At 39.5% G+C, this 16,956-nt stretch overlaps 1 protein-coding gene across 3 annotated transcripts in view; it reads right to left on the bottom strand.

Moving 5' to 3' along the window:
* Positions 1-16,255, bottom strand: part of LOC111937390 (uncharacterized) — a 104,111-nt gene extending 87,856 nt beyond the window's left edge. Inside the window, exons 1-7 of one of the 3 annotated variants that reach the window (XR_015286369.1) lie at positions 16,081-16,255; positions 12,520-12,721; positions 10,923-11,067; positions 10,298-10,384; positions 7,540-7,633; positions 7,327-7,448; positions 3,139-5,720 (exon numbers count right to left, since the gene is read on the bottom strand). Coding sequence is in view for 1 of the 3 variants with exons in the window: in XM_086887301.1 (XP_086743427.1) it covers positions 3,569-3,586 (18 nt within the window). In the remaining 2 variants the exon portion in view is untranslated. Of the gene's footprint in view, positions 1-3,138; positions 5,721-7,326; positions 7,449-7,539; positions 7,634-10,297; positions 10,385-10,922; positions 11,068-12,519; positions 12,722-16,080 lie in introns of those variants that run through there. The other 2 variants (XM_086887301.1, XR_015286370.1) reach the window with 2 other exon arrangements.
* Positions 16,256-16,956: the final 701 nt, after the last annotated feature.

Here is a 16,956-nt window from a genome sequence, read left to right as displayed (position 1 = left end):
ACTAATGTGAATACAGCCTTTCTTTTCTGTATAGCAGTTCTGCTCACCTGAGTTTAAAACCCTTCCAGGACTGTTTGGCTTTACAGCTTTACATCATTATTGGTCTCAAGACCTATAATGATGGGGCATTTATGAACCTTCAACTCTAATCTACACTGAGTTTCTCTGCTCCCTAAAGACATCTCCATGTGTAACTATACTACCCTACTGCTATTGCCAGTATGATTGTTTGTACATTTATCCTTGTTATTAGATAATTATGATTTGGTATCTTAACAGGAATATCATTAATTTCCAGAAGCTGTAAAAATAGCTCTCTGACCCTGGATGCTCCTGAAATCTTTCACATGTTTGTTGTATTTTTAGGTAAAACTTTCAGTTATCCCTTTTATTTTTAATATGAGAAAATATATGTCTTCACTACAGGTTGATAATTAGCCATTCCTTCAACTAAAATTTTAGAAGCAATAAATGTTTGACAACAGAAAAAATGTCAAAATTACCACAACCAGGTAAATTTTATCATCTTTTGCCCACCACTTCATCTAAAGAATTCAGATTTCTTGTGGCTTTCATGTACAATCTCAGTGTTTTAGCTCTGCAGTGGTTTTACCTGCTGCTCTTGGCAAAGAAGGACACTTCTTTGCATTGTTTCAGATGTGGTACTCAGAAATCCCTTTGCACTGAGTCTTTGGACAGTTCTGCCACCATTCCAGGAAAGCTCTGTGACCTGAGTACCTGTTTTTGAATCTTAATAGATCGGCATGTCCAAAACTAAGCTTCCTCTTAAACTCAAGTGCATTTTTTTTCCCAGCCAAGGTCCTTTTAAAGGCACAGTGTTCCCATCAGGGTGATTTTTTCTCCTGTTCTTGCAAAAATCTACGAAGCATGCCCCATCAGTGATGCCTTTCCGCCTCTCTCCTTTCTTCAATTTTTCAGCTACCTCAGTGGTGTTTAAACCCTGTATCTCAGCATTCCAAGTTCCCTGAATTAAGGGCTGGCATGCTATCTTCCAAAGCAGAAAATAGGGAAACCTAAGGCCTTTGTCAGCTCTGGACTGGGAGTAAAGGATGTTGTCTGGAGAAACTGAAGGATGTTTAATTATGCCTTCTTCTGTCTCCCTGCACTACATGTACCTTCTCCTTTGGTCAAGTATTTATTCACAGTCTTCTTGAATACTTTCTGACAGTACTAATGAATAGCATCTCAGGGAGCTTTCCCTTTCTCCCAAATTCTTATGTGTTGTCTTCCCCATAGCTCTTCTAGCACTATCCACAGTTCCTCTCCCAGTGTTCTCTTCCCCATGATTCCCATTCTCTAACCAAGCCCATAATCAGCAGCTGACAGGGCTGTCTCCCAAGGACAGTTTTCATTTTCCTCAACCCACCACCATCTAGAACCATCCTGGTTGTCCTCAACGGCAAGGATTGCTCTCAAAGTAAGTATTTTTGGTAATTTGCTCTGGTTTTTTCACTGGACTGGATACCTAACCGAGCTAGGAATTTCTGCTATGTGCAGCCAGGTTATACCATTGACCTTGTGACAAGTTTTTCACTTAGCACGCAGCTCCACAACTCACCTTGCTATAAGCCTGCAAGCATTGCTCCTCTTTTCATCACTCCAAAAGTTAAAAAACTCCCATTCTAGCAGATGGACCTGTGTGCTGCCACCAGTGAGCTGATCCTTGACCACCCTACTACCAAAGCAATCATTGTGCCATTATTAGCATTGAGCAGTGAGGAGGCACCCCTAGTTAAACACTGAAAAACTAATATTGGGCTTTCAGAAACCATTCCTTAATGATCTTTCCCAGCCCTCCAGAAAAATCTCATTAGCAGCAGCAGAAACCCTGGAGCTGAGCAGAACAAATCCAGCATGTGTCGAAGGAGACCATTAGTTTGCCTCCTGATGAAAGAGGCCCATGAGTCACAGTGGAGGAGTCACTTGGGGGCCAGCAGAGATTTTGAGAATAGTGAGAAGGGACATCTAAGCAATCTAACTGGAAACCCAGCAGCAACAGAGAAGTCACAAAAGGGGTAGCTATAGACATTCTGAATGGAGAACAAACAAGCAGAGTGTCAGGTCTAATATTTTTCAGCTTTTGAGGCACAATGCCAGCTTAAGTTAATTTGGAGGAAATATCAGCATGCAGTACAAAATGATCTCTGCTACATGATATGTCTTCAAAGAGAAGAGTTCAGCACCTTTGGTACGAACTTGGCCAGAACTTGTTCAAAGTTATTCTTTCTCATTGGCAAAAGCAATGATTTTACTTTTCCAGTGAGTAAAGTTCAAGCAGGAATTATTCTGCCCTTATCTCCTCAGTGCAAAACTAAAACACCCAAATGAACAGATGTCCAAATACCTTCAGGATATTGTAAATATTTTTCAAATTCTTCTGTTTCAGACTGTATCCAACTAATGTATCTAGAGATGCTGCACCAAAATCACACTTGAAGTTTTGACCTAGATGTCTTTTGCATTTACATTCCTTGGTCAACCTTCTTTTTAATGATGCTCAGGAACATTTAAGAGATTCAGCTGCTTGCATCTCTCCATTCTCACCCTTTACTTTCAGAGTCAGCCTTCATCTTTTTCAGGGAAGCAATTCTTGCAAAGTGCCAGGTATGCTCAGCTGACATTTAACTGAGCAGAAATTGGGCTGCTCAGTCTCTTGAAATAACTGCACAGATGTTTTTAGGACTTTCCAGATATACTGACCTATGATGGACTAATTGGGACAAAACCCTTGCATTGGATTGCAGGAACAAGAACAAAATTTTTCAGAGATGATGGCTATCCTGAGGATCCTTGATTCTTATTCTCCTATCAGACACAATTCTCTTATAATCTGGGTTTTTTTGTTGTTTTTTTGTTGGTTTTTGTTTGTTGGTTTTTGGGGTTTTTTTATTTTTTATTGGGAGTTTTTGTTGGTTTTGGTTTTGGTTCTGGTTTGGTTTGTTTTTGTTACATAACAGCTACCTTGTCCCCAGTCAACAGAGTGACGTTAAGGCTGAATATTGCACTCCCCAGTTTCAAGATTTTATAAGTCTCCCACTCTAGTTCCTTGTCATCTTAGATAGCTTTCGAACAAGAGAAGAAAGAAAATTATGCTTATAAAATCTAAATGGCAGAAAGTCAAATAAAAGGAAACCTCACTTTATTTTGGTCCTAAAACTGAGCTGCAAGATATTCAAAGAAGATTTAGGATAGGTGGTATCTGCTGACTTTTCCTAGCTGTTTCCTTGCAGTCTGTCTGCTGCAAATGCAGCACAGATTCACAGTTATCCTTGGTCATTTATATAAGGGTGTTCACCTCCCAGACTTGCCTATTTGCAGATACAGAAGGTAAGAGGATATGATTAACAGCAGCAGAATGTTAAATAAATCACAGGTATCTTAGTCCATGCCCTCTTCATCTGAAGAAGAGAACATAGGATACAAACCTGGCGCACACCTTCTCCTGTTTTGGAATTCCAAAGCAGGGGTGTAAAACTACCAACAGTAATTAAACATTTTCTGATCCCAGATGCATCTCCATCTATGCCTGGTGAAAAATATCCCTTACCTTAGCATGATCTTGCATGTTATGAAGTTGTTGCTAACATCAGCAGAGCTCTCCATTTCATGGATACACTGAGGCCTTGACCTCTTTTATTTCTCCTCTGTGTCACAGAATCATAGAAGTGTTAAGGTTGGAAAAGACCTCCAAGATCATCAAGTCCAACCATTTATCTAACATTGCTATCTGCATCACTAAATCGTGTCCCCAGCTGCCACAACTAGGCACTTTTTGAACATTTCCAAGGAATGGTGATTCCATCACATCTCTGAGAATTCTGTTTCAGTGAGGGAATTTTTCCTAGTTTCTAATTAAACCTCCCCTAGTGCAACATGAGGCTGTTTTCTCATCCTGTCACTTGTTATCTGGAGAAGGTATCATTTACTGATTTAGGGTGAATGGGTCAGACTGCCCTGAATGCCATGATCATAGCGTAGCATCATAAGCTATGCACTTAGCAGACTGTCAGAGGAACAAAGAGAAGACAGAGTAAACCATAATCTCTTCTTTTGCCAGGATTTTTAGATGCTTTGAATGGAAATTATTTTGTGCCATGGTGACATGGCTTCCATGTGCTGGCAGGGACTGAGGGGTGCACAATGGAACATTATATCAATTCTGAAAGACATTTTTCCCACATAGAATCTATTATTGAAATCTCCATGTTCACTGGTGCTTTCTCTACAAACTCTTTCTATCTCTCTCCTTGTTGCCCAGTTTAGATTTCCAGAGTAAAGCTGATGGCAGGTAAATTCTACCTGATTTATCACCTCGGTCTGATAAAACCCTGAAAAAGGATGGAAGCAAGCTAAAGGAGAGAAAGGAAGTAGTCAGCATCAGACTATGAGATGTAATTTTTCCCACACATAGCATGTGCCTGAGGGAAAGCAGAGAATAATGAGCATGGCAGTCTTGTTTTAAGGGCTTGTTGCTTTTTTAAACAGAAATTAGAAGGCAAAACAGAACTTTGTTAAATGTTGAATGTTGTATATCCCTCTGTGTTTCTGTTTCAGAACATCTGGTATATCCTGCTGGAGTTAATGTAGCTCCCTTCTATGTGGGACAGAAAGGAAAAAGAAAAGAACCATAAAAAACACAATCCTCTTGGAATTAGGTGCCAGCTACTCATAGAAAAACCATAGCATCAACACTCAGAAGAACAGGACATGGATACTTCTTTTTCTGGATCATCTGGAAGGTACCTATCGAATCAAGCATCTCTGTCTCACCAGGTTCTGGAATGTGTCCATGTTCCATCCTCTCCTCCATGAAGCAGCACAAAACCAGGTGCCTCTCTTTATGCATGGTATTCTGAATCAAGGCCACATGTCCAAGATGGTACCATTAAACTATGAGTGGAAAAGTTATAAAACCTTTTCAAAACAAAGCTTCCCATGTTGCTACTTCTTGCACAGTTCCACGTGAAACTGAATTAGTGAATGTAAACGAAATTTTTGGCAAAATTCCTCCATGTGGCTTCTGTGTAAACAAATATTTGTTTTGTGTAGATAAGGGAAAATACATAAATGATGAATATGTAAGGATTTGTGGAAGACAAAGAGAGAATGCAGTGCAAGTAGATGTGAGCATCTGAGTCTGTGACTTCTGTGCAGTTACAGATTGTTGCAATAGAGGGAAGAAAAGCATGGATAGGACCAAATAGTGATTAATGAGGGGACAGCCTGTGCAAGAGCATGAGACAGAGCTCGACACTGAGAAGAGGAAGCATGTTACCACGGAAGCTAAAGATGGAAAATAAACCATTCTGATGTGAAAGGAAGAGAGAGCACAGAGACAGAATGTTACACAGTTCTGCAGATGTCTGCAGAGTCTGAGACCATCCCTGTAAGTGCTCAAAACCCATAGATGGGTCACTAAGAGATAGATTTTAGTGGTAGCCTTGGCAGTGATCAGGTAATGATTGGACTCAGTGATCTTAGAGGTGTTTTCCAACCTAAACAATTCCATGATTCTTTGATTCTGTGATTCTGTGAAGCAGCAGTGCCATTAAGGGAATGTCCTGTTTGTTGAAAGGAAGTGGAGTCTGGGTCCATTTGAATGACACTTCATCTTCTGCTTCCTAATAGAGTTTAGGATGGCTGTCTCCAACACAAAACTTCAGAGTACAGAATGATTTTTCCTTAGATGAAAGAACAGACTGAAAAGAAAAATAGAAAAATTGAAATTCATAGAAGCAGTGTGAAACAAGTTAAGGAATATTTCATTAGACATACAGGAGGTATGTGGCACACATTTAATTAGACAAGGGGAAAAACAGCATACACTAATGGTAAGGTATATGAATATATATATATGTAAACATCTTCCAAAAACTAGACCAGACAAGGCTGGCAGAATCAATGAGTGGAAATTATAGTCAGCACCAGGGAAAAGCATTGTGATCTAAGTATTACTTACATGTGGTTCTGAAAACAACCTTACCTAAGTACAGGTTTAAATGTTTCAGCAAAACAAGATTAAAATATTGCCATTGTCCAAAGAGACTCTGTAATTAGAACTGGACTCCCAGGATAGCATATAAGCATGAAAAATTCTCTACTTTTCCTTTTTGATCACATTTCTTTAAAAAAAAAATAGAAATACGGAGAAGAGTTTCATTTACATGTCACAGACAGCTTGATTTATATTCAGAAAGAACATCATGTCCTCCTTAGATGTCAAAACAATTTTATCTCTTAACCTGAGCTTGGAGTCAGACATCAAGGATGCAATGCATGTGGCTCCCATTAAAGTGTTAATCTGTAACACCTGCAATTGACTGAAGTTGCTATACTTTAAATAAACTAAAACTTTCCTTTTCCACTGCTGTGCAGTGCTTAGTTGCAAATAGTTTTTCTAACTTGACTTCCAACTTTAAAAAAAAATGCAGTTTAGATTTGCTACCTGGGAATCTTAATTCAGTTTCTTGTTCCATCACAGATTCCCTGTGTGTCTTTAAGGAAGACATACAGGTTGTGATTTAAGAGATAGGTTGGAGCTTTGCTTCCCTTTAAAATACTTTGTAGTTCTGGCCTTAGTCTCTATGACTATCTAAAACACATATATATAATGATACAGATGTACAATCCCATTGGATATAGTTTGTAGTGGATTAAGATTTTTCTGCCTACCAGCCATCCATCACAGGCCTCTGCCTGTCTTTGTAGGCAACCTGCATTATGGGATTGTATGAGTGTTTATAGCCTGCTTCAGTAAAAATATCAGCTAGTTTAGCCTGAATTGTGACTGAAGGCAGTGTGGGCTATTGGCACAGCTCAGGGACCTGAGGGAGAAATAATGCCTGGAAGACAGTCAATTCAATAATAAACAGTGGAAAAAAAGGATGGGAAATAACTTGATCAGCTACACTTCTGCTTCAATACAGAGGACATCCCTGCCTTTAGGCATAGTCATGATCCTCAGTACCAAGCAGACAAAAGCAGGATGAGAGTAGACAGGTTAGGATTATGGTACACCAAAAAAAAAAAAGAAGTGTGAAGACAAAGAATACATAGACAGCAGTACCAAAAAGGGACACAGAAGTTTGTGTGTATGTGCATGTGTAGTGGTTTAACACCAGAAGGAATTTAAATTCTAAATAAGCCACTCTGCTACCCCTACCCCTTCTGGTAAACAAGGGACAAAAGCAGAGACTATGGCTTGAGATAGTAACTTACTGAAAGCACAAAGCAACAGAATAAGAAATGCACAGTAACAACCACAATATTTATAACAGAAGTGTTCAAAAAGAAAAAATGTTTTACCCATCCAAAGGCGTTCGCCACCAGAACAAAAACAAAATGGCACCGCTCCCCACAGGCCGCGTCAGCTGGCTTCCCCAGACAGAGGTAAGATGGCGGCTGCTCACACAGCCCACGCCACACGGCTGGCGGGAACAAAGACAAGATGGTGAGGGACTCCCACAGGCAGTGTCTCCCACCCCAGCCCAAAACAATGGACCCCAGTGACAAACAGACCCAGGATAGGTTGTCTGAGCCGGTTCTCATTGCCGCTCCGCCGAGTGCAGTTCCTCTCGGGACCTTACATCGCCATTTTTACTGCTCCCCTGAGCTGTGGGGGGGAAAAGGTCACAAATTACTGGGGCAAAAATCCCTTCTACCCAGACTCTGAAAATCAAGGATTTTGTGTGAGATTGTCCCTGAATTATAGGCAGCTGAGTCTCTTCCCAGGCTGGCGAAATATTTTATAGATATGTGAGATTGGAGGATGGTGAAAAACACATCCTTTTGTGGGATTTTTTTTGTCAACATATTAATTTTCAATCAAAGCAGCAACTGTTGCCAGGAATCAAAAGAAAAACTTTCCAAACAATATTAAATTGGTAATATAAAGATCTATTCTTTAATGAAAGCTTTCAGGTGCACAAAAATAACTACATGTGTTCATGGTATAGGATTTCTACAGTTTTTATAAGGTTAAGGAATTAGTCTATCTAGCAGGTACATCCAATAGGAGAACAGTTGCCCTGGTGACCCACCCTTGGGCCTGCCCCTTGGAGTGTCTCCAGGGAGTTCTTTGCTTTGTATCTTGTTTTGTCTCTCAAATACTGGTGCAAAACAAGATGTCCTTGTTAGAAATTCTTTTCTTGAAAATAACACTAAACAGAATTTCAAGAGTGTGACATAACGTGTTAGAAAGGGTTAGCTATTGTTCTACAATGTGAAAAAGGCTAAGAAGGTAGAAAAGGGGTAAGAAGATGCTAGAAACTATAAAACTATATAAAAAAAATTCTACAAAGATAGAAATATATGAAGTAAAAATCTTTAGGCATCACAGGTCCTCCAGAAGTGATGTCCATGCTAGAAAAGAAAACAATAGATATTTTTTATTCTAAAACATTCTCCCTAAATATTTGGATTCTAGGAACTCAATTCGGGGTTTATCGGATTTGTCTCTTACAAATCACTGGCATTTTAGATTGTCCATTCCCTCATCTCCAAAAGATAAGTTGTGTTTTTGTCACATAATTACAAAAGTTGGCCTGTTTCTGCTGACAAATCTAACCTCCATTGAATCCTCATATTAGTAAGATGTGTTTTCTTTAATGAGGTCCTTACACCAAGCATAGAGACTCTTACGAAAATTGCTTTTAATGAGGTCAGTATTACCACTCAGCATTTGGTTGACCCTGAGGAAAGGTAAAAATGAGCTCTAGTGCTGCAATGTTAGCAAATCTAGTGCAGCAAATGTTATGAAACCTGGTGTCTGTCTTTATTCTGTAGCTCCTGGATGTTTGTGACTATTTGAAATTCTAATTTGTGTTAAAAAGAAAGCAATTACAGTAACAGCAGAATTAATAATGAATGGGTTTCTATTTACTTATGTCCTATGTCTGTTTATCTTTCTGCCTGCCCCTAACAATTACCTCAGCTAGTCCTCTGCCCACTCCTACCAGCCTCCCATGCCACCAGACTTCAGGTCTATAATGTTATATTCTTCATCTGTGGTTAGTTCAGCCCATGCTGAACACTCTTGTATTTATGCTGAAGCTTTTGCCCCACTGATGGTATTAATTTGAGACTTCTTTTTTTTCTCAGCTGTCAATTTTTGTGAAACTTTTCAGACCTTTGTAAATTCGAGATACTTTGCCCTTTTGCTGATTCTGCTAGGCCCAGCCAGCTTGGCCAAGAGGGTGACAGAGCAAAGAGCAAGCAAAGAGACCGATGGACACGGATTTCAGTCACATTTCCTTAAAAAGCCAGCCTTTCAACAAGTCACTGTAGTCATCAAAGAATGCTCACGTTAAGCCTAAGGCTTAAAAATCAAGTTGCCAAAAAAGGCATCCCAAAACTGTTTTGTAATATCTAATAATTCTGTCTGTGGACAAGGTTCATTACATATTTCATCAGCAAGTCTATATAAGTAATATGTCTTTGTGACCTCCTCTAGCCTTTTAGATAGCTAGCTTTTTGCTGGCACACATCTTTTTCTTGGAGATATGTGATTGATATCATGAAATCTCATTTTTGTTAATTTGTTTCAAAATTATTTTCTGATACCTCAGAAAAAAGAAAGCACCTTTCCTTCTTCTTTCCCATAGGCTGTACAGTGTATAAAGGCTGCCAGCCCCTTACTGTGCAGTGAAAACTGCATTGCAATTTTACTCCTTTCAACAGAAGGTAAAATAAAATAGGTTTTCCACCATGAAATTACCCATATTCTAAGGGTCTTAATCTTCCAGGTATAAAGGTGTTCTCCACAGCTCCCTCTCTCATATTCAGCAGTCTGCACTGATGTTCAGTTTTGTTCTCCCCACCATTTCCTTTTATGCATTAGTGCTTGCATTTAAAATGAAGAAAACCCTGGGAAACTCCCTTTGGAACGGCAAGCTGGCTTTTCCCACAGATAGAGCTCATGCCACGTTACTCATTACGCTGACTGCTTCTCACACACTGGTGTGCATGTGAGAAGGGGGTCACAGCAGCTCATCCTGCCCTGGAGGGTGCTCACATCGATGCCAGGGGCTATCTGAACCAGAAACAAAGCATGAAAGTGCTTTATAACCACCCCACTGGGACAGCAGGAATCTGAGCCAAAGCACTTTGCTGCCACGGGAAAAAAACCTCCGTCAGTGCTGTCTTCACGACTGCTGGCACTGCAAACCAGCTTGTAGCTGTGTGAGCCCAGAACCAGGAAAACAGCAAGGATCGGTTAGGGGTTCTCACCTGCCCAAATAAAACAGTGACTCTGTGCAGAGTCCTGCCAGGTACATACCAGCCAAACCTCAGAAAGTGTGGATTCTCCTGTGTCTGTGAAATCAGAGTCTCATATGCAAACTCTGTCTAACCCCTGCTGCCAGTCCTGTAAATTGAAAAAATATGCACTAAAATGACGTGGTTGCCTTATATATCTTGATTTGCTTTTTATACCTTTTGAGTCATTTTAGGTTCTTGAAGTCTTTGGGGTACACTGACCATTACCTTTTCCAGCTTTTCTCAGGAAAACAAAATGATGAGAAGCTCTGTGTTTGTCAGTAACACTGGACAGGCTGCCAAGGTTTCTGCTCTGGCTTGGCAGAATGGACAGCTGAGCTCCTCCTGCCATTTATAGGCACAGCCTAAAGCCTGACATTTTATGGCAGAGCAAAAATCAAGCTATAAACTGCAATGGCTTCATGAGCACTTCATCAGGAATGGGAGGTGTGAAAACATAACCCCAGCAGCAGCCTGAGGGAAAACTTTCCTTTTCATTATCTCTTAGTTCACTTAAGTTGGGGGAAATCAAGAAATTGCAAAATTCACGAGCTTGTGAGGAGATAAAATAGCTTCAGACAGTTACATGGTTTTAAGATTCGAATGCTCTTTAGATTTGGAATCCCTTACTATACTTATGCTCTCACCTGCCGGATGTCTGAGGAGCTCCTCCAGCCAGGAATCAGGATAGGATTATTCAGGCAACAGTGTTTGAAGTGTCATACAATTCTAGTGCCTATTGAAGATTTTCCATAGTGTGTCTATGCATCAATTTTCATCATTCATTGTGACCTGTGTATGTGATAGATCTGCCTTGAAAAACTCACACAAAGAGAGGTGGGGGTTTTGTTGACCAAAAAGGAATGTCGGATGTCAGAAGGGGGAAGGTACTTGTGACTTTTCCAAAGAATTACTGAAAAAAAAAGTAGAAAATTGAAAGAATAATTTTGCTGAAAAGCTAATAATGGGCATGCTATTCTTTGGTTTTTGTGTTCTGTCAATACATCTCAGTCTGAGCTGTGGGTTTTTACAGGTGATGAAGCTGGGATTGGGGCTTTTCAGGCATAACTGATTCTTGTTCAAGTGGAATATAGCAAAGTCTGGAAGATTTAGCATCTTCCTTAGGGTTTAAAGGACTGTTAAGGCTTACACATACTGCAAATGTCATCTGCTATGCAGATATCCTGATATCAGCTCTCTAATAAATGGAGTAAGATCTGGTGATCTATAACAATTTAACATTCATGTCTGAGAACAGAAAGACGGGAAGATGCTGCAGGAGGTTTCCACTGTTCTTGTCATGTAAAGGCTGTCTTTTTCCACATTCAGCAAAGACCTGTGTGATATATTTTCTTGTCAAGCTCAGACTTCTGAGGTAATTAGTAAAACACTGGGGTCTATAGGATACATTTTTATTTTTATTGTGCTACTCTGCACCATCACTTGATACTGACACCACATCTGTCTCTAACTTCTTTACTTCATATGCTAAGGACAGGTCTGACAGTAACTTAACTGGAATTAAGGAAGTACTTAACTGATCCCTCAGGAGCTGGGTCTTTTAATGTTAAAGAAGAGAAAAAAAAAAAGATGAATAATAATGATTTGAAGTTCCTCTGTTTCTTGATGCCCTCCTGGAAATACTTAAGATAGACTCGATTTTTTTGGTTTGTTTGTTTTTGTTTTTTGGGTTTTGGTTTGGTTGGTTTGGTTTTTTTTTGTTTTGTTTTGTTGAGAGACTTCAAACCATCAGGCATAAATTAGCAATAAGTAAACCCTTACAGTACTAGAATCCAAGTAGATTGCATAGTGGAGAAACATTTTGTAGCAATTTAGACATGTTTCATAAAATGTAATGAGTAAATGAATATTCCATTGTGGCTTTCCTGCAACAGCTATTAGGATCTTTCGAACACAACAGAACATGAGATAACAGGTAAAAAAACACCTCAGATTGAAAGATGGCAATGAAAACTGAACAGGAGAATGCAATCTGCCTGAGACAATGAGGCCAGATTTCTTGCTGATAATAATTCTGAATAGGAAAAAAGCGTGTGTGAGGGAACTGCAGCAGGGCAGAGCTATTAGCAGAAGTGCAGCTGTCTCATACTCAAAGCAGCCATTGGGTGATAGCTTCCAGTAACTATCTAGGCAGTGTCAAAGGAAATAGAGCATGTAGACCCAGGATTGAGATTCAGCCGTGAGAGTTTCCCTTAGGAAGGTCAAAAGCTGCGTTACCATTACCCGGTATTTTAGAGAAGAACATTGTGCCTTGCAGATGAGCAAAGGAGTGACTGCTGCTATTGTTGCCAGAGATATTTTTGTGTACTGTGGAAGTAGTCTCCTCATGCCTTGAAGAATAAGAGGAGTTTTATGGTTCAGGCCAGGAACCCTGGGCCTGCTGTTAAAACATGCCAGAGCCTGCTTGCATTCTTGTTCAGCAGACCTGGATGGAACACAAAAAAAAAGTTATTCCAAACAAATAAATTGAGACTATTTTTATAAATAATAATATTAATAGAGGCATTAATATATTATATGAATGATGCTATAAATATCCAATGGATCTTTTGCAAATACTTTATAAAGACTTATACTAGAAGGAATGTTGCTGAACATTAATGTATTTGCACTGTCTTTAGTATATTAACAGGTTAAACTTTAAGCAAGTAAACTTAAAGAGTAAATTTTCAACAAGCAGAATCAAAATGTGTGTCAAATTTATGATACTTCAAAAAGTCCAGTTTTCCAGATGACCAGTGCTCAGGTCTTCCTCAGAAGTGCTTTAAGATGTTGTATTTCTGAAAATACAGTCCCAGATTCCAAGAGTTAGGCTTGTTTATTCAGGGATTAGAAACTATTTTTAAAGCATTTGCATTTCTCAAGTCTCAATACCTAGAGTTTAAGGTCTGTTTTACATTAATATTTCATCATCTTAGTAAGTTGCCTAGTCCACAAATTTCTTGGTTCACAAAGTCTTCAAGTAGATGCTTCTTCCTCTAAATGAACCCAAGAGATCATCCTAGAAATAAGAACCTTCCCATTTCTCTGTATAATTCACATGTGACTTCAAGAGTGAATTTCACAAATGCAAATAAAAACAAAGATATCTTTTCAACTTTACAAACCTCAATTCACATATTTGTTTTGTTTTTCCTCCCTTCCTCCCTTCCCTCTCATTTTTCAGGATCTATTCTCAGTTGAAAAGTTGCTTTGTACTCTCTGAAATAATGATTTTATTTTTTTTTTAAAGCAGAATATCAAGACCCTCAGGAATCTCTTAATGAATGATACTTGAAACAGTATTTTGTCGGGCTAATTGCATGCTGTAAAAGATTCCAGGTTAAATCTGAAAATATATGTGGCTCGAGGTTGCGGTGTTATGGATGAAACATTAAGAATGCCCTTCTTCATTATTACCTGGCTTATTTCTTTAAGCAAATAGTAATAGACTAATCATTGCCCTTGGATATACACTTGCAAATCACTCTGAAGACAACGGGATTTTTGCTGCATGTCTCAGGGCAAGGTTTTGCCCTATATTTCTAGTGATAATGAGTATTTTAAGGCCATTTGTAATTTTAAAAGTTCATCAAGAGTTCTTTATTTTTTCTTTCTTGTGGATAAACTGGAAAAAAAGTCTAAAGTAATAATGACATATTTCATTTTGGCTGGAAGAAAGGCCAGTGTAGCAAAAGTGACAGGCTTTGGTTCCATTTCTTATTCATTATGAACATGACTACATGCTGTTCATACATCCTTAGCATGGCATGGGCACAGTATGGTGATATCCTGTTGGGATTTAGTTTGTTGCTTGCATTGTAACAAAACTGAAAGATTTAAATTGCATGTAATGAATCTGTGCAACTTTTTCTTGCTGGGAAATTCAAGCTATAATTTCATCGTAATAAGAGTTTGAAAACCCCTTTTATCCACTGCATTACCTATCTATCTGTGGAGTGTTTCCCACAGCGCATGTGCTGAGATTTTGACCAGCTTAATTTTAAATGTCCCAGGTAATAGGACATCAAGACTTGCCTATTGCCATAACTGTTCTGTAAAAAAATGCCAGCGTCAGGAACTTGCTCAGTTATAAAATAAAACATTTTTTTATTTTCCATCATTTAACAATGTGCAGTCCTATTGCCTATGTGGGTACTTTTCAAGTGCTTTTAGGCTATAACTGTACAAGAATCTACCTCCAAACACAGTTTTGTATCCCATTTGAATGCTCACCCTTGGCCATGGCCCATCCCTGCTCTTTGGTTGATGCTAAATGCCTGGGACTGTCCCCAGGGTCCTGCTCCCTTACTGGAGCTGTGGATGGGCCCTGGCAGCCAGGACCTGTGCTGCCTTATGGCTGTTCTATCCACAGGGTCTGACAGGTAAAATCCAGCTCTGTATGTGCTTGTCCTGTTATTGATGCCCCGTGTAGGAGAATGGGATCATTATCATCTTGGGGATGAAGCCCTTACAACAGTTTGCTGGCCTTGTTTTGATCTTCACATGAGGAAATGAGATGACAACTGCTGTTGAACAGAGTCTTGCAGGAGGTCAAAATTTACTGTAGGAAATCAGAAGCCCTGGATTTTCAATACTCTCAGGGAAATGGCACAGCACAGAGAGACCCAGGCTGCAGATACTGCAGCTCCCACACACTCTCAGCCCAGAGGGACGTATGCTCCTGGTGAGCAGAGCTGCTCCAGGGCAGAGCTGCTCTGGATTTCATGAAGATAATGTAGGAGCAGTTCAATTAAGAGAGGAGATTAATTAGAGAACTGCCCCGTAATTACACTTCCTGAGGCAGCTGCACTCTCTTTGTGTGGCTGCAGACATTCTTTTTCTCTCTAGGGTGGCAGAAAATATGGGTTTACTTCTCACACCATCTCCAAAAAGGCCTTTTTATGTCAGGTGTTGATCAGGTGATGAATCAATCTCACCATGTAAATATTAAACATTATTAAATAATAGGAACAGAGTATGACTAAAGCAAGCTGCAGTATTGCCTAGAGGAATAAAATCTTTCAGTGGAAATGCAGGGAGAAATTCTGAGAAGACCTATCAAACTAGAGAAATTTGCAACACAATAACAGATTAGATTTATTTTAGACAAATGCAAGATAGCCAGCACTGGAAGGAACAGTTTAAAATACTGATATATACTGATGGATTCAGAATAAGCTGTTATTTCTTAGGAAAATAGTTCCAGGCATCATTACAGACTGTTCAGTGAAGACATCTGCTGTGCATGAAGAAGTAGCAAATAAGATGTTTGGCTGCATGGGAAAGGAAATGGTGAACAGCAAAGACAAAATTATATAAAATGCCATTGTATAGGACTGGTTCTACAGCATGTCCTTATGTTGAATACTACATTTACTTTTGATCAATTCAATTAAAAAACCATGAGAGAAACCGAAAAATATTTTGAGAAATGGAAGTGAAACTTATTAGAATCACAGGAGAGTATTTCAGTTAGGGACAAAACAGAAAACAACTAGATTCATTGATTTGGTTAGGAGGAAAGTGAAAATTCCATGGTTTAACTCGAGCTGTCAACTCAGCCCTACAACCAGTTGCTCATTCCCCCACAGAGGGGTGGGGGGACAGCAAAGGTGAGGACACTCGTGGACTGAGATAAAGTCAGCTAAATAGGTAAAGCAAAAGGCTTGCACATACACAAGGAAAGCAAAATAAGGAGTTCATTCACCATTTCCCATGGACAGGCAGGTGTTCAGCCACCCCCAGGAAAGCAGGGCTCCAGCATGCATAACAGTGACTGGGACAGACAAACACATCACTCACTCCAAATGCCCCTCTTCCATCTTCTTCTCTCAGCTTTATGTGCTGACCATGGTGCCATGTGGTATGGAATATCCCTTGGGTCAGTTGGGGTCAGCTGTCCTGGCTGTGTTCTCTCCCACCTTCTTGTGCACCCCCAGCCTTCTCACTGGTGGGGTGAGGCAGAAAAGGCCTTGACTCTGTTTTAGCACTGCTCAGCAGTAACTAAAACATCCCTGAATTATCAACACTGTTTCCAGCACAAATCCAAAACACAGCCCTATAACAGCTACTGTGAAGAAAATTGTCTATCCCAGCCAACATCACAGATAGGAGAGAGCTCTCCAAAATACTGTACAATGTAGAAAGAAAGTTAAGCATTTAATACTGTCTCAATTTTTCTATAATATAGGTATACTGAAATGATGTTCTAAAAGAACACAATGAAATATCATTAGATTGGATATTAGTAAAAAATTCTTCACTGAAAAGGTGACCAAACATTGGAACAATCTTCCCAGTGAAGTTACAGGATCATCATAACAGGAAGCATTCAAAAGATGTGTAGATGTGGTACTTAGGGACATGGTTTAGTGGTGGACTTGGAAGTGCTGGCTTAATCTTTGGACTTAAAGATCTAAGAGGTCATTTCCAAATTCAGTGATTCTATGATACTGTGATTGTTCATAAAATAGCCTGCAATGCCCTGGGATGCAGGATGAAATTGAAGCAAGAGTATTCAGGTCCTAATTATCCATTAATGGTAATGACTGTCATTTACAGGAGGGTCTCAAAACAACTGCAGGAATGCTCTGGAAGTGCCTTACCATAAATTAGAGCAAGTCCCTTATTAGAATAGGTGAAGAGGCAGATTGGGGTAAAATTGTCTGGAGTTCAGAG

The sequence above is a fragment of the Cyanistes caeruleus genome, chromosome 4, assembly GCF_971803275.1.
Source record: "Cyanistes caeruleus chromosome 4, bCyaCae1.hap1.1, whole genome shotgun sequence".
Lineage (NCBI taxonomy): Eukaryota > Metazoa > Chordata > Aves > Passeriformes > Paridae > Cyanistes > Cyanistes caeruleus.
Note: the sequence above shows the minus strand (reverse complement) of the source record. Positions and strands in the feature narration are given on the sequence as shown.